Below are 13,823 nucleotides of genomic sequence, written 5' to 3' on the forward strand. Positions count from 1 at the left end.
TACATTTTTCTAAATTCAAGTTGTGGGTAGCGAAAACCCCACTTTGGTAATCCTTCTAGCCTGTCCCTAAATTTGGAACGTTTGGATTTCAGCTATGTTAATTGACTTTCATTTATTTACAGGTTGGCTCTGAAGATGATAAGCGCCTTCTAAATCAGAGTATTCATGAAGCAGATTCGTTCAACAGGGAGCTGCAGCTTACTTTAGATTCACATAGGGCTGAGATTAGTTCACTGAGAAGTAGCACTTCTGAAACTTTGTCCTCGGCTGAAGAATGTAAGAACAAAGTGGATAAACGAATGGATCCTAGGTAAGTCCAATGAGTAAGGCTAACTTACAAGAATGAAACTGGCCCTGGTGCGAAAAAAAGAATAACACCAACGACACCTAACATTTAGCGTCTCTTGATAATTGTCCTGTGTATTAATGAAGCAAAAAAGTCTAATCAATATAGCTCGCAAAATTAGTGTTGTATTAAGCGTCTGACCCGTATAATAAATAAAACCATTTGAAAGTTTTAAAAAACCATAAAGACACCCCAAACGCTTGATGGGGTTGATGGTTTTTTTTTCGAACGATAGCCCCAGATTCGACTCTTACAAGTTGTCAATACTCTTCAAGTAAGTGCACTCAAATTTATCCAGGATAGCCTAAATCATGACTGTCTCCTCCCCCAACAAGCATCAGACTACAAGAATTGCTCTACCTAAACTCTCACTGGCAAGCCTCCTTTAAAATGTAAAATTGTCCTTCTACCGAGAGCTATCCACTTCCCTATCTTTTTAAGGCATCGTTATTTTTATTCTTTTGAAGATATTACAGCCAACTTGTTAAACCTCGCCCTCCAAGGATTGGAAGATTACTTATTCTTTCCCTCTCAAGAGCTCAATTCCTGCTGTTGCAGCCTCAGTCCCGTTTCTTGTCTTATTCCCTGGCTTATTTTGCGTTTGTAGGGCTTCAAGATAAAATCGGACAGGAATCTTTGGTGCTCTATGTTTTTTATTGTTCTAAACTTAAAGGATAAAAAAAGAGGGGGGATAATTCAATATCTTGCAAAGACTTTCATCTTTCTTCACAAATCCGAGTTTGGCTTTTAAATCATAAAATCTCAAATAATATTTACTTTCAAAAGTATGCCACAAGCTCTAGTAGAGTCAAATTTGCTTCTTTCGTTAAATAATAAATAAAAAATCAATGCAAAGATTAAAAGAATTTAGTAAATTGAGATTACAATTTATAAGTCCAAAATCTAATAAAATAGCTCGTACGCAATGAATGGTGAGAAAAAGAAGGGGTATCTAGATTCTAAAATAAGGAAAAAATAAATGATGTGTAAGTTTTTTATCCAGCTGAATGTGGGCAAAACTTATGCTGCCTTTTTTTATACTAGAAAAGGCGTTATCCTTGACTACTAGCTCCCAGGGCGTAAGTTTTCTCTCATTTGCCAGAAATCTTCTAATAAAAAATTAAATCTCTAGGCTCGATTAAATTTCTAGAAAATCAAACCTGTATAAAAATTTAAAGTGTGGATTTCTAATATTTGTTGGAAATATGTGGAATAAAAAAAAGATGCTATCGGAAAAAGTCCCTTCGAAAAAATATCATCATGGAATGAATTAATAATACTTTATCAGAAAACATTATGTACCAACATTATATATTGAAATTTATCTCTTTGATACGCGATACGCAGCTCTGTATGGTATAGATTGCGATGATATTCACTTTCATATACTCTTATGACGAGATTTCAGGCAAATCATGCCGAAATTGTTCGGAGTCATTTGCTAATCTTGGCGTATCTATCATCTTTTTAGTTTGGGTAAGACGGTTGAAACTGCATCTTTCAGATAGTTATTCCTAAGAGGTCGTTCTGCACGGTGACTAGTCGATGTGTAGCTTTTGTTTCACATACCTATCAATTAGTTTCCTAGTATCGGACTTGCGTAGAAACAAGATCACAAAAAGCTGATCACCACACCACGACCAAGGTAGAGACCATATTTAAGATCAGGGGGGGGGAGGATAAACCATGTGCTTGTGTGAAACAAACATATCTATATCAACAACGACAATATGTTCTGAAGAGACTGGATGATTTTTAAATACTATCCCGGGAAATATTTGAATATCAGCACTAATTTTTGAACTTAAGGGCATTCGCAGGAAATTGCTATGTTTCTAGCCGATTGCTATACAAAAGTTCAAGTATTTACAAAGATTTAAAAAAATTAAGACAGAAATTATTGGTTTGAGTTGTTTAGTATTCTTAGAAATACCAAATTCAGTTGTTTAGAAATATGTTAAACGAGACACGCCATAAGCAAATAATAACTGTTATTTAATAAAAAAAAAGAAGTACCTTACCATACTGCCAAAAAATTACTTCAATTGATAAACAATTATTCTAATGAGACTCTTTAATGATTTATTTTGTTACTTGCGTGCATAAGACCGACAATAAGCAAATCATAACCATTATTTATTTATAAAAAAAAAGTATAAGCTACTTCATATAGTGAACAAATTTATTTTTATTCAATGATGACTCATTGACTTCAACAATGACTCATTTATTATTTGAATATATTGCTGCATTTCTGTCACGCCTTAAGTTACCGTTGGGCTTAGCCCTTTACATGTTGCCAAATATTGTAAATTTGTAATTATTTTCCTAATTTGTAATTTTTTTAGGCAAATGCGGCTATTGCAACTTCGAGGCTTAGATCCTGCTAGCAGACGAATATTAAAAAGGGTCACTGACCTTCATAAATACTTGACTTCTGGCATTGATCAAGTTCAAAGAACAATGGATACTCTTTGTTTTGATGGAACTTCCGCGTAAGTCAGTTTTTCTATTTACGTTGCTTGAGGGGTAAATCCTTCAAAAGTAGTCGGATGAACCCCTCCTCCCCCCCCCCACACACATGCAAGAAAACATATGAAATTTGTCCATAAAAATACAAAGTTTATGGATTTATTATGCATCCTTAAATTCGGTGTTGTTTTACTCGTTATATTAAAGTAAATCATAGAAAGGCTATTTCAGAAAAAAAATACCATGCCACTTTAACTTTTCACCTGGGTTCTTTCTTAAGTAAAAAAAAAAACAATACGACCTAAAGTCCTACTCAAATCATTGGTATAGTGTTTTCAACAATGAGTCAGAGAAGATCAGTATGTCATTAGTATTATAAGTATGTCATTAAAACCTACAGATCCCCTACAATATCAATATTTTACTATACAAATGTTTCGTTTATGTCTTAAGATATAGTCTTTTATAGAAGACACACTTATACTTAGGGTATAAACAGTGTCGTCAGCAATACTCTAATAAAGGCTCTGTGGATTTCGTTAATCAAAGTTCAAAACAGTGTTAAAAGTAGACTATTTATATCTTAACGGTTTATATTAAATATCGTCTATCAAAAACAATTTCCAAAAATTTGTCCAGTATCACTTTAACTTTTCACCTGGAAAACGAGTAAGGGACTCAAAAAGCAGAGCAGATGATTTCATTCAACTAGGTTCACACTGGATGTATTGACATGTAAACAATTTATTCACACTAGACATATTTGCACTAAGACTAACTTGAGTCAATTCTACGACTAACTGGCATAATTTTTACTCGTCTGGTTTCATCAACATAATCTGTGTAGTTTGTTCAAATGTCTCGAAAAATAACCAAATCTTGAAGAGACTGGAGAACATAAGGGAGAACCCCCTTTAAGATAAATTAAAAAAAGCACATCACATTGACTGAACATCTTTTGTGCGTGTTTATGGTTCAGTTCGGATAATTCGGATATTTAATCGTTATAATGGAGTTTTGGTAACTGTATCTTAATACAGCTGTTATAGACTCAGTAATATTGGAATTGAAAAAAGAAACTAAAATTTGGGAGTGTGCTACATTATCAAAGTCACCAGATATATCATTACATCGTTCAGAAAAGCAGACCATTGTTAGAAACCGCACGTTTCAATAGTTGGCTGATTGTACACATACTGGCTATGTTACCTTACGCCCTACCCACCTCATGTCTAAAACCAAACTAACTCGAAGTGGGATTATCCTTATCCGGGAATAAAATATGCTCAAAACTTTACTTAGGAAACACGAAACGGTAATGGGGTGGTAACTTAACAACATTCTAGTCAGGTACATTAGTTTACCCAGCGCTCGAATAAAAGAAAATTGTTGAAAATGTGTATTGTTTTCAGTAAAGCACCAATGCCACTACACATTTAAAGATGGAGCTAAGGGGGACTGGCAGCCCTCTTGCATTCAACTAAACGAAGCAGAGGATAAACATTTTATTCTACAAGAATCACAAAGTCTGAGCAGCAGGGGATGCCGAAACTACTGAAAAACATTTGCTGTACCTTTGCTTACCTTGCCTGTATCAAGTAATCGCAGTCTTAGAATATACTGACACAAATTCTTGTTGCGTCTGCACTGTTGCCTCATTGTGTCTGAAGGGATTTGCACTCGAGAATATAAAGTCACGAGTTTACTCTTGCGATGACGGAAAGAACTTCTTGTTTTGACTTTAATAGCAGGGGATTACTTGAACGTCCCTACCTTATCGGTTGGTGTTGACAGTGCTGTCCGGTGCTTTAACAGCAAGGGATTACTCGAACGTCCCTACCTTATCGCTTGGTGTTGACAGGGCTTTCCGGTGCTTACACATAAATTTATTTTAGGGAGGGTGGGGCTCTTACTCGAAAAAAAAGTAAGCAAATTAACTAGTAGTATAATAAATTAAAAAAAGATCATAAAATTACTGAGATTTCGGGAAGATGGACACGATTGTGAAGGTGCGCACTTCCGCGTGATGGCCTATGCTCAGTATTCCAGGAAGGTGTTGGCTCCTTAACGTATTAAATAAAAAAACAAGTTTTTGCAACTTAAAGTAATGAGCAACATTAAAACTTAAAACGAACAGAAATCATTTCGTATATGAAGGGGATTGCCCCCTCCTCAACACCTTGCTCCTTACGCTAAAGTTTTTCAGTACTTTTAAAAAAGCTTCCTATTGTTCTAATTAAACGACACTTGTGTTTTGGAAGTCGCTTCTTAGGAATTTGGAAAAAATTCAAACTTTAGCGTAAACAGCGAGGTGTTGGGGAGGGGGTAATATTCTTCATATACGTAATAATTTCTGTTCGTTTTAAGTTTTAATGGTGCTCCTTACTTTCAATGAAAAAACTAGTTTTTTTATTTAATTTTTGATCGTTTTTAAATAATACCAGGAAATCTGGCCCCACTTCCATGGTGAAATTTCCACTTCCCATGCAAATATCCTGTAGACAATTCAATCCCTGTGAAAATTTATCCCGTACAATTACCCATAACAAGTCCACGCGTAAGATTGAGACGGAAAAAAGAAAGCAAGATATATAAAAAGAATTTTGTACAGGTATTCTGACAAATTCCCCCAGTGTATAATTTTCCCTGACAATTTCCCCCCTGGAATCTTCCCTCCTCATGTAAAATTCCCCTGTGGGAAAACCCCCAGTAGAAAATCCCCCCCACTCACCGAAAATGTATAAATACTTCCCAATAACAAGAACTATGCATAAACAATTGGCAAATTTTATAACTGAAAGACCTTTCCCCTGACGCTTTGGGGGGGGGGGGGGAATTTTGATCGGACGATTTTGAGAAAATAAGTGGTGGGTGAGGGGGCCTAGTTGCCTTCCAATCTTTTTGGTATCTTAAAAAGGGTACTAGCACTTTTAATTTCCGTTCGAATGATTCCTCGCACGATATTATAGGGCCACTGGGTCAATACGATTGCCTCTGGAAAAAAAAATAACAAATAAACACGCCTGATCTTTCTTCTGTCGAAAAAATTCAAAATTCCATATTTTTGCAGATAGGAGCCTGAAACCTCTACAATAAGGTTTTCTGATACGCTGATCTGATGGCGTGATTTTCATTAAGATTCTATGACTTTTAGGGGGTGTTTCCCCCCCTTTTTTCGAAAATCAGGCAAATTTTCTCAGGCTCATAGCCTTTAATGGGTAAGGATAAACTAAATGAAGCTTATATATATGAAATCAGCATAATAAGAAGATTGTTTTGACATATCTCTTGGTATTAAAATTCTGTTTTTTAGAGTTTCGGTGACTATTAAGCCCGGTCGCTCCTTACTTACAGTTCATTACCACGAACTGTCTGATAGTATTAACGCCTCACCGACATTTTTAATGCGAGGCGCTGATTTTTATCGTTTTGGCTCATTCGTTTTTAATATCCTGGAGATTTTAGTTGTAACTGAATTGTAACTACTTGAAGGCCCACGGTTGCTTGAATTGTAGTTGATTAAAAATCGGTAAGTTTGATTGCTAAAATAACCGGACTCAATCAAATTTCAATTGCGCATTCCTGGTCATAATGTTAAAGGAATGAGCCATATTAAACAGTGCAGGCAAAAGGGCTCTGTCCCAGTTGTCAGTGAAAATGTATTTCGTTCTGCTAATCAGCAAAACAAGTTCGAAAATGCTGGTAAGCTCTAAAGGCCTTTCTATTTTTTTGAAAATTTATGCTACGTGGAAAATCCCTTACTAGTATTATATGTTTATTTAAAGTTCCTCTAAAATCACTATACTGAAAGAATTGTCTGTAGTAGATCCTGTAGATTCGTTAAATGCTCATTTAAAAAATTAGATTTCCCCAATTTTTTTTTTTTAAGGCAGCTTTTATCGGCCGTCACACGGCATCAGTAAAGTTTATAAAGTTATTTGCATTGCTGATAAGTTGTTCCTGTGAACTTTTGGGAGTATTTTGTGGTGCTCAGAAGGAAGACAGTCTTTCTATAAACCCGGCAACACCAACCAATAGTAAGTAAGATATGAGGCAGAAATTTTGAACACGAGAAATGTGGAAACATAAACATTGCTTGACTGACCAAAATCTGTCGAATTTGTACACTGATCCGAAAGAAGACTGAATTTCCTACTTTTCTAATTTTTGTTCTCCTGAAAAGGTGTTTTTTTTTATTTTATGGCAAAAAAATGCTGTAAAGTCTGTATGTTGAGTTTCTTGTCTGAGCACACTCAAAACCTTTTGGCATACAGTTCATGAAAACTATCATCCCCTTTATTAACTTTAATCACACCGTCGGAGCTCTATGACTACGAGGAGAGTCTAAAAGTTGATTTACAATGTGTTACTTTTTTACAGGCCTTTGAAGCTTCCAGATACGGATTATATATACAAATCCCTGCATACTATGGAAAGAATTATATGTGAAGAAAAGATTAAACTATCTGAGGTCAATGGTATTATTCAAATGCTTCAAGAACAGAAAGTTGTCCAGTCTCAGCAGAATGATGATATGTAAGCTATACTGTGATATACATAGTTCTCAGATTTTAACTCTAAAAGGCTGGAAAAATATGGCGTTTTGTTCCAGAGTTTTAAAAGGTGTAGCGTATGAACAATACATTCAACAGGTCCAAGAGTTTCACTTTTGTACCTTCATCCACGCATCAATCCTGCGATGGCAGAAGCCCTCACGAGATATAACTCATGAGGCGTACATACAGACATACATCCATTTTTTGGGGGTATGATAAAAAAGGTTTAGACGCACTAAATTATGGGACACGAGACAATTCGTTCTCCTTCTATTAGGGTAAATAATAGTGTTTTTGTTAATAGTCTCTTTAACATTCAACCAAAATTAAAAATTTCCAACAGTTTGACAGTTTGTTGGATTTCATGTTGTCAAATGAAAGCCAACATTGTTTTTATCAACCGTATTTAATGTGTTACGTATAATCACTCCATGAAAAAAAGAAACTATTCAAAAGCACTATTGAGCATATTATGTGAGATTTGGTACGCTAAAATATCTATATCAAATATTTTCGCACACGCTGTGTTCAAAATGTGTAGCGTTGTGGAGTCAAACTTTCAAACTAAGGTATATTTGAGTAAGAAAAGCTTACATCGAATGTCAACTGTGAAATAATTTTGATTCCAAAAGGTATAGTGGATTAAATTAATCTAAAAAATGTTTAAAATAAAAATCTTTCAGTGTAAACTAGAGTCCTGTTAAAGCCCTAGACGACTCGAAAAACAAAACATTGAAAAAGCTTTAAAAAGAACAGAAATTACTATCAGTGAATAAAGGAAACCCCAAAACGAACAGATATTAAAATGAATTATCACATCGAACATAAAAATAACCGATACTGCTATAAGAGAATGAATGAATCCTAAAAGGAAAAGAAATTAAAATGAATAATCAAGTCAATCTTAAAGCGAACAGCCATTGCCACAAACAGGAGTCCCCTACAGTACAAGGCGTCCTTTACGCTTTACTTAAAGTGACTTGTTTTTCGATTATTTATTAATTTCTCACAACGCCAACAACAACATCAAAATAAAAAATAATGCCACGAGTCTAATCAAGCTTTATAAATTAGAGTGGTGCCAGTTCTCCCCTGTTTAGTGGCTGAAGCCATTTTGACGCCGATCATATGGACACCCTTGAATATAACCGTTTATTAATCCGCCATTTTATTATAGAATCACTTTATGTTAAATTTTATTATAACTATGTGTTTATTTGAAACAAATGCATACCAAGGTTTTTTATTCAATAACCTCTGTTTTGTTATATTCAAAAAAGTATATTAACTATGAAGATCAATGCTGCTAGATTTGTTTACTTAGTTTTTAGTCTTAATTGAGGTTCCCTTAGTCCGGAAATTTTTATTAAGGCGTCTACGTAGCCTGAAATTTTTAAGCTGATCAGTATATAAAATCCAAATTTTTCACGATAATAATCTTTAAATCCACATTATCTTCAAAATCTATTGTTTTTGCTAAAGTCCTTTTGTCCAGTATGTTTACCTTGAAAGCTTCACGCAGATACGAATAAAATAATTATTAGCCCATTTTTGGCATTCACGGATTGATACAGCCCCTTTATCTTAAAAATGTTCTCTTAATCTTGGGTTTGTCTGGTGTATTATATATATCCAGTAATTTGCTAGCTTATCCAAGATAAATTAGATTTGAATCTATTCTGAGCGTCACAAATCAATACAGTGTTCTTTTCCCGTAACTTTTATCCTCATTAACGTTTCCTTGACTGTCTATATACACTGCTATTCCCCCTTACCCTCCTCAAAATTTTTCTCTGAAATTTTTAGTCTGACCCCCTCGGTCTCCTGAGATTTTATAAATGTGCTATTTTGAAAGCCTTGGTAAATACGCGGCATTTTAATTTACCTGACTCTTTCTTCGTGAATAGATTCAAATGTTCAGGTGCGTTAGTATTTCCAAAACTTGTGCGGATTGGAGACTCGTATTTGTCGATCCAGTCATCCCCTATTTCTAAACATAAAATTTGAAGTACCCTTGAGCCCTCCTCTTCCCCAAACCCTTCCAAAGTTTTAGCTCAGTTCCCATAAGTCATTCCAGAGATGCTTCAGAAATGCCAGTTTGAGAACTTGTATGCAGGTTTATTTTATGTACCTCTGCCCCCCCCCCCACCTAGGTCAAAAATTGAGGTCCACTTGGACCCCCCAACATCTCTTGAAATTTTCAACCCGATCCCCTGTTCCTGAGGTGATGCAGATATCCTGCTCTGATAATTTTCCATGAAGTAATGTGGGTCGAATGCAAACCAAAGTGCCTATCAACGCGATATTCGTGCTTGGTTGTAGCCGCAGTTTACTACCCCGAGAGTGCAAAGAACAGGAAAGAACTGATCCAGTATATCCAAAACTGTACTGATGACCTACGCCGCAAACACGCAGCGCCTGCTTTTGTAATCGCTGGCGATTTCAATCAGACTAATAAGGCATGGGTCTCCAGCATACTTGACCTCAAGCAAGTTTTCAAAATCCTTACGCACGTCAGTGGTAGTATATTAGACCTTATTTTCACAAACATTCCCGATTTTTACGAAGTACCCTGCTCTCTCGGTCCGTTGCGTAACTCTGACCATAACATACTTCTTTGGAAGGCCAAAGTTGGCCTTCCAGCACCACGTACCGTAAAAATTGCCACTCGACCTATGACTAAAGAGGCAATTCGTTCCTTCGGACAGTGGATTTGGACGTTTGACTTTGACGAGATTTACTCTTTGACAGATATCGACCACAAAGTTGATACTTTCAACTCTTTGCTGTTATTTAAATATCATGAACATTTCCCTGAGAAAAAAATAACTGTTAGTGACACTGACAGACCTTGGGTAACACCAGATCTCAGGATGCTTATCTTAACTCGCTGCCAGTTGCATCGGAGTGGTGATATTGTTTAAGCAAACAAACTTCGTAACTGCATTGTTAAACTGTTACGAGCAGCGCAGAAAGCATACGTTCATGACAAAGTCTCGCCTCTCCTTCAAGGTGAGCCCCGCAAGTGGCACTCTGAAGTCAAGTGTCTTACCCGTAAACGTACCACCAGTGACGTTAAGATACAGAAAAATGACAGAACGCTGATAAAATCAGAGGATGTGAACGCCTTTTTCACTTCAATCTGTACTACTCATCCATCCTTCACCGAAGCCGAAATTGAAGCCCTCTCTGCTGACGTCTCAGAAGATACAATCGTTGAGGTATCCGAGTTCACTGTGTACAAAGAACTTCAAAAGTTGAAAAGCAACTGTGCTTCTTATCCAGGAGAATTGCCAGTTAAACTTTTAAGAGAATATTCTATGTTTCTAGCAAAACCACTCTCATCAGTGATCAATCAGTCGTTCAAGGAGCACAAATTACCGAGTGTTTGGAAAAAGCCTACGTGCGCGTCTTACCCAAAGTCAAAGACCCGAAATCCTGTGACCAGCTTCGTCCGATTTCTATTACGCCTAATATGGCTAAGTGACTGAATCCTTTATTTATAGAGAGCTCCAAGCCCAAGTTCAGCCAGTCCTTGATCCGTACGGCTGCTTGAAAGGGAGTAGTACGACGCATTATCTAGTAGGTCTCTACCACTTGATTACCGAGTGGTTGGACAAAGGCAGTAGCATCGTTGACCTGCTTTTAGTCGATTATCGTAAGGTATTTGACTTGATCCGCCATTATACAGCAGCAAATAACCTCAAAAAGATGGGCGCTAAGAAGCATATTTTGTTCTTAGTTGTTGACTTTCTGCGTAACCGCTACCAGTGTGTCTATGCCCTCTTCCTAAGTGACTTAAACTCTGAGTGGGCTGAACTGACGTGCGGCGCGCCGCAAGGCACTAAGCAGGCAGCACTTTTGTTTTTAGCGGTAACTAACTACATTATCATCGAGTTTGAAGACAGATTCAAATACGTGGACGATATCTCCCTTCTGAAATATCTTGCTGAAAAGTCAGACGTGTATCCCCAGTTCAGCAGTGAGATCAGTAAATCCTTTCTCGAGCAGTGTAGCATTAATGACTTTCAGCTTAATGTGAAACAAAAGTCATGAGGTTTAATCCGCTTAAGCGTGACCTCTCATGCCCGGATCCGTGGTACCCTACCGCCCCAACCTCAGTGATTCTCGGGGTTACTTTCAGTGTCGACTGTTCATTTAGCGCGCACATCGCCGGTCTGGGGAAAAAAGGTAGTTGTGCACTACGGTCGCTAATTACCTTGCGCTGACTGGGTTTCTCACAAAGTCAGCTGAAGACGGTTTACGTCACATATGTGCGCCCTATCCTAGAATATGCGTGTCATGTGTGGGGCCCTCAGGCTCATAGTATTGACCACCTAGGTGAAGATCTGGAGGTCATTCAAAAACGGGCTGTGAAAGTGATAACTAAGCCTGAAATACAACTCTTATGAGGCTGCCCTTAGTAGCTTACGACTGCCAACATTGCGTGATAGGCACTTGCAGTTGATGTGCAATTTTGGGCAGTCCCTTCTTCCGTCCCAGAAACACCGTTTGTTGCTTCCCCCACCTGCGCCTATCACCACCAACACCTGCCATAAGAACCAACTAGTGCCGCAAAGTGTCGAACAACCCGTCACAGCAATTCATTTGTGCCTTTTTTTTGTCAGTTATTTAAACGGCCAGTGACCAGTTTTACGCAATGTAGAAAACAGTGGCTTTTGGTCATGGCTTCGGCCACGGGTACGATAGTTGTTTATAAAATAAATGAGTCTATGACCTAAGTTAACTAAGTTTCTTTTTGTGGTACGTTGCCACTTCACCGGGAATAGACTCTAGTCCAAGAAGGGCTAATAGGGCCGAAAATTTTAAGCAGCCTTGAGAGAAAATTTGTGTGGTGTGTTATTGAATGGACCTAATCAGTTTTACTGCTTTAAAAAAAAAGTCTTAGATGGAAAAAAGGTTCTCAGCGGTTTATTGTTCTTTTTTTGTCGCCACACTTCTGAGTGTATTTTTATAAGGTAAAAGAGCTAAAAAAAAATACGAAGAGGTAGAAGCCTAAAATTACACCAAGATACCGTGTTAGAGCCACTAAACTTTTTTCCTTTTTTTCGCCATTCTTACAATACAATTTTGAATCGATTTCGCAGCGAAAAGTTCTAAGTCTTAAATTTCTTTTAAAGGTTTTATATTAGTAGCGTTTTTACCTATTTTCTGCTAAAGATCAGTCTTGGCTTTGTTTTTTTAGACACCCATGCTTCCGACGTATCTGACATTTTTCGTTCGTTTGAAATCGTTGTGAAAAACTATGTGCTAAGGTTTTCTCAAATGGAAGGTTGAGTAGGGCAGTGTATGTTCAATCCACTTTTATTTTCCTGACCTACAATTTGTATGGTGATCTTGTCCCTTTTAAAAGCCTAACTCTATTTTGGTTATTATCTTTGAAGTTTGAAAAAGCCCGAGCGTGACAGCTACGATGTGTGCTTTTTTTGGGATTGCGTACATTATTGTATCATTGTATAGTATGTTCATGTTCTATTCTTTTCTAGGAACAAAACCCTGGAAAATCTTGAGAGATCACTAAGCGAATCCAAAATTTCGGCTGATAGGAAGTTTACTCTGCAAAAATTTGGTCCACAACCATCCATAATCACATCAAAATGGCAAGCTTCAGTAAAAGCACAGTTACAATCGCAGCCAATGATAGAAACTAAAGCCACACTTCCACTCGTTCCAAACTTAATTCGACCAAAGTTCGAAGAGATCACACCACCAGGCTCTCCAATTAGACCCACTGTTCGATCACCGAAAGATTGGGTAACATCGACACCGAAAGCTGACGTAAGAAAAAGCACTGGAATAGGTCTACAATCCACTCTTTTTCCTAAAAGCATCGAAGCTGTGAAAGACCAAAAGATGGAATCCATTGCTGTACCTGGATCCGTTCCACATAAACCTTCTTTTGGATCTGTAACTCCTTTTTCCCTCCCAGAGGCTTTGCGAAAACCTACTGTTAGTTTTGCCCCAGAAACACGTCAACTCATTAGTGATGTTAATTCACCGCCAAATTTTGTTGATAGAGCAGCTGCAAAAAGTACAACAGTTTTCCCTTTCTCTTCAAAGGGCTCTATCTTCACTCCCAAGCTAGGATTCGCAAAAGCTTCCGAGTCCGTGAAAACTGAAACTAAGCAACTTTTCGATACCGAGCTTATTAAAACTGAACCTTCCTCCCTTCTCTCCAGATCCACTACTCTTACAGTAAGTAATTTTGGATCGATTTCTCAGCAAACAATTCAAACGAAACCCCAAGTTTCGGTTGCAGGTGATATGAAAATAACGTCTGACTTATTTGCTACCAAAGATACTAAAACTTTCTTCAAAAGCGAGACTTCAGAGATTCAACCATCAGTGTTTAGTTTCACACCTAAATATGAAGTCACGCAGTCGACTTCTATTGCCGAACCCCCCGAAAAACAAGTAGACAAGACAAA

General features: G+C 37.2%; 1 protein-coding gene across 1 annotated transcript; it reads left to right on the plus strand.

The window, feature by feature from the left end:
* Positions 1 to 117: 117 nt before the first annotated feature.
* LOC148954570 (uncharacterized) lies at positions 118 to 7,358 on the plus strand. Its single transcript, XM_089086610.1, has 3 exons — positions 118 to 310; positions 2,695 to 2,841; positions 7,199 to 7,358. The coding sequence occupies exons 1-3, from the start codon at positions 300 to 302 to the stop codon at positions 7,356 to 7,358; spliced, it is 318 nt and encodes a 105-aa protein (XP_088942736.1). The 5' UTR covers positions 118 to 299.
* Positions 7,359 to 13,823: the final 6,465 nt, after the last annotated feature.

Source organism: Artemia sp. Qi Xiang Cuo, chromosome 3 (genome assembly GCF_049724085.1).
Source record: "Artemia sp. Qi Xiang Cuo chromosome 3, ASM4972408v1, whole genome shotgun sequence".
In the NCBI taxonomy this organism is placed as follows: Eukaryota; Metazoa; Arthropoda; class Branchiopoda; order Anostraca; family Artemiidae; genus Artemia; species Artemia sp. Qi Xiang Cuo.

Coding starts and splice junctions, on each gene's coding strand:
- LOC148954570 (XM_089086610.1), top strand. Junction 2,842..7,198: donor TGTTTTGATGGAACTTCCGC/GTAAGTCAGTTT, acceptor ACTTTTTTACAG/GCCTTTGAAGCTTCCAGATA.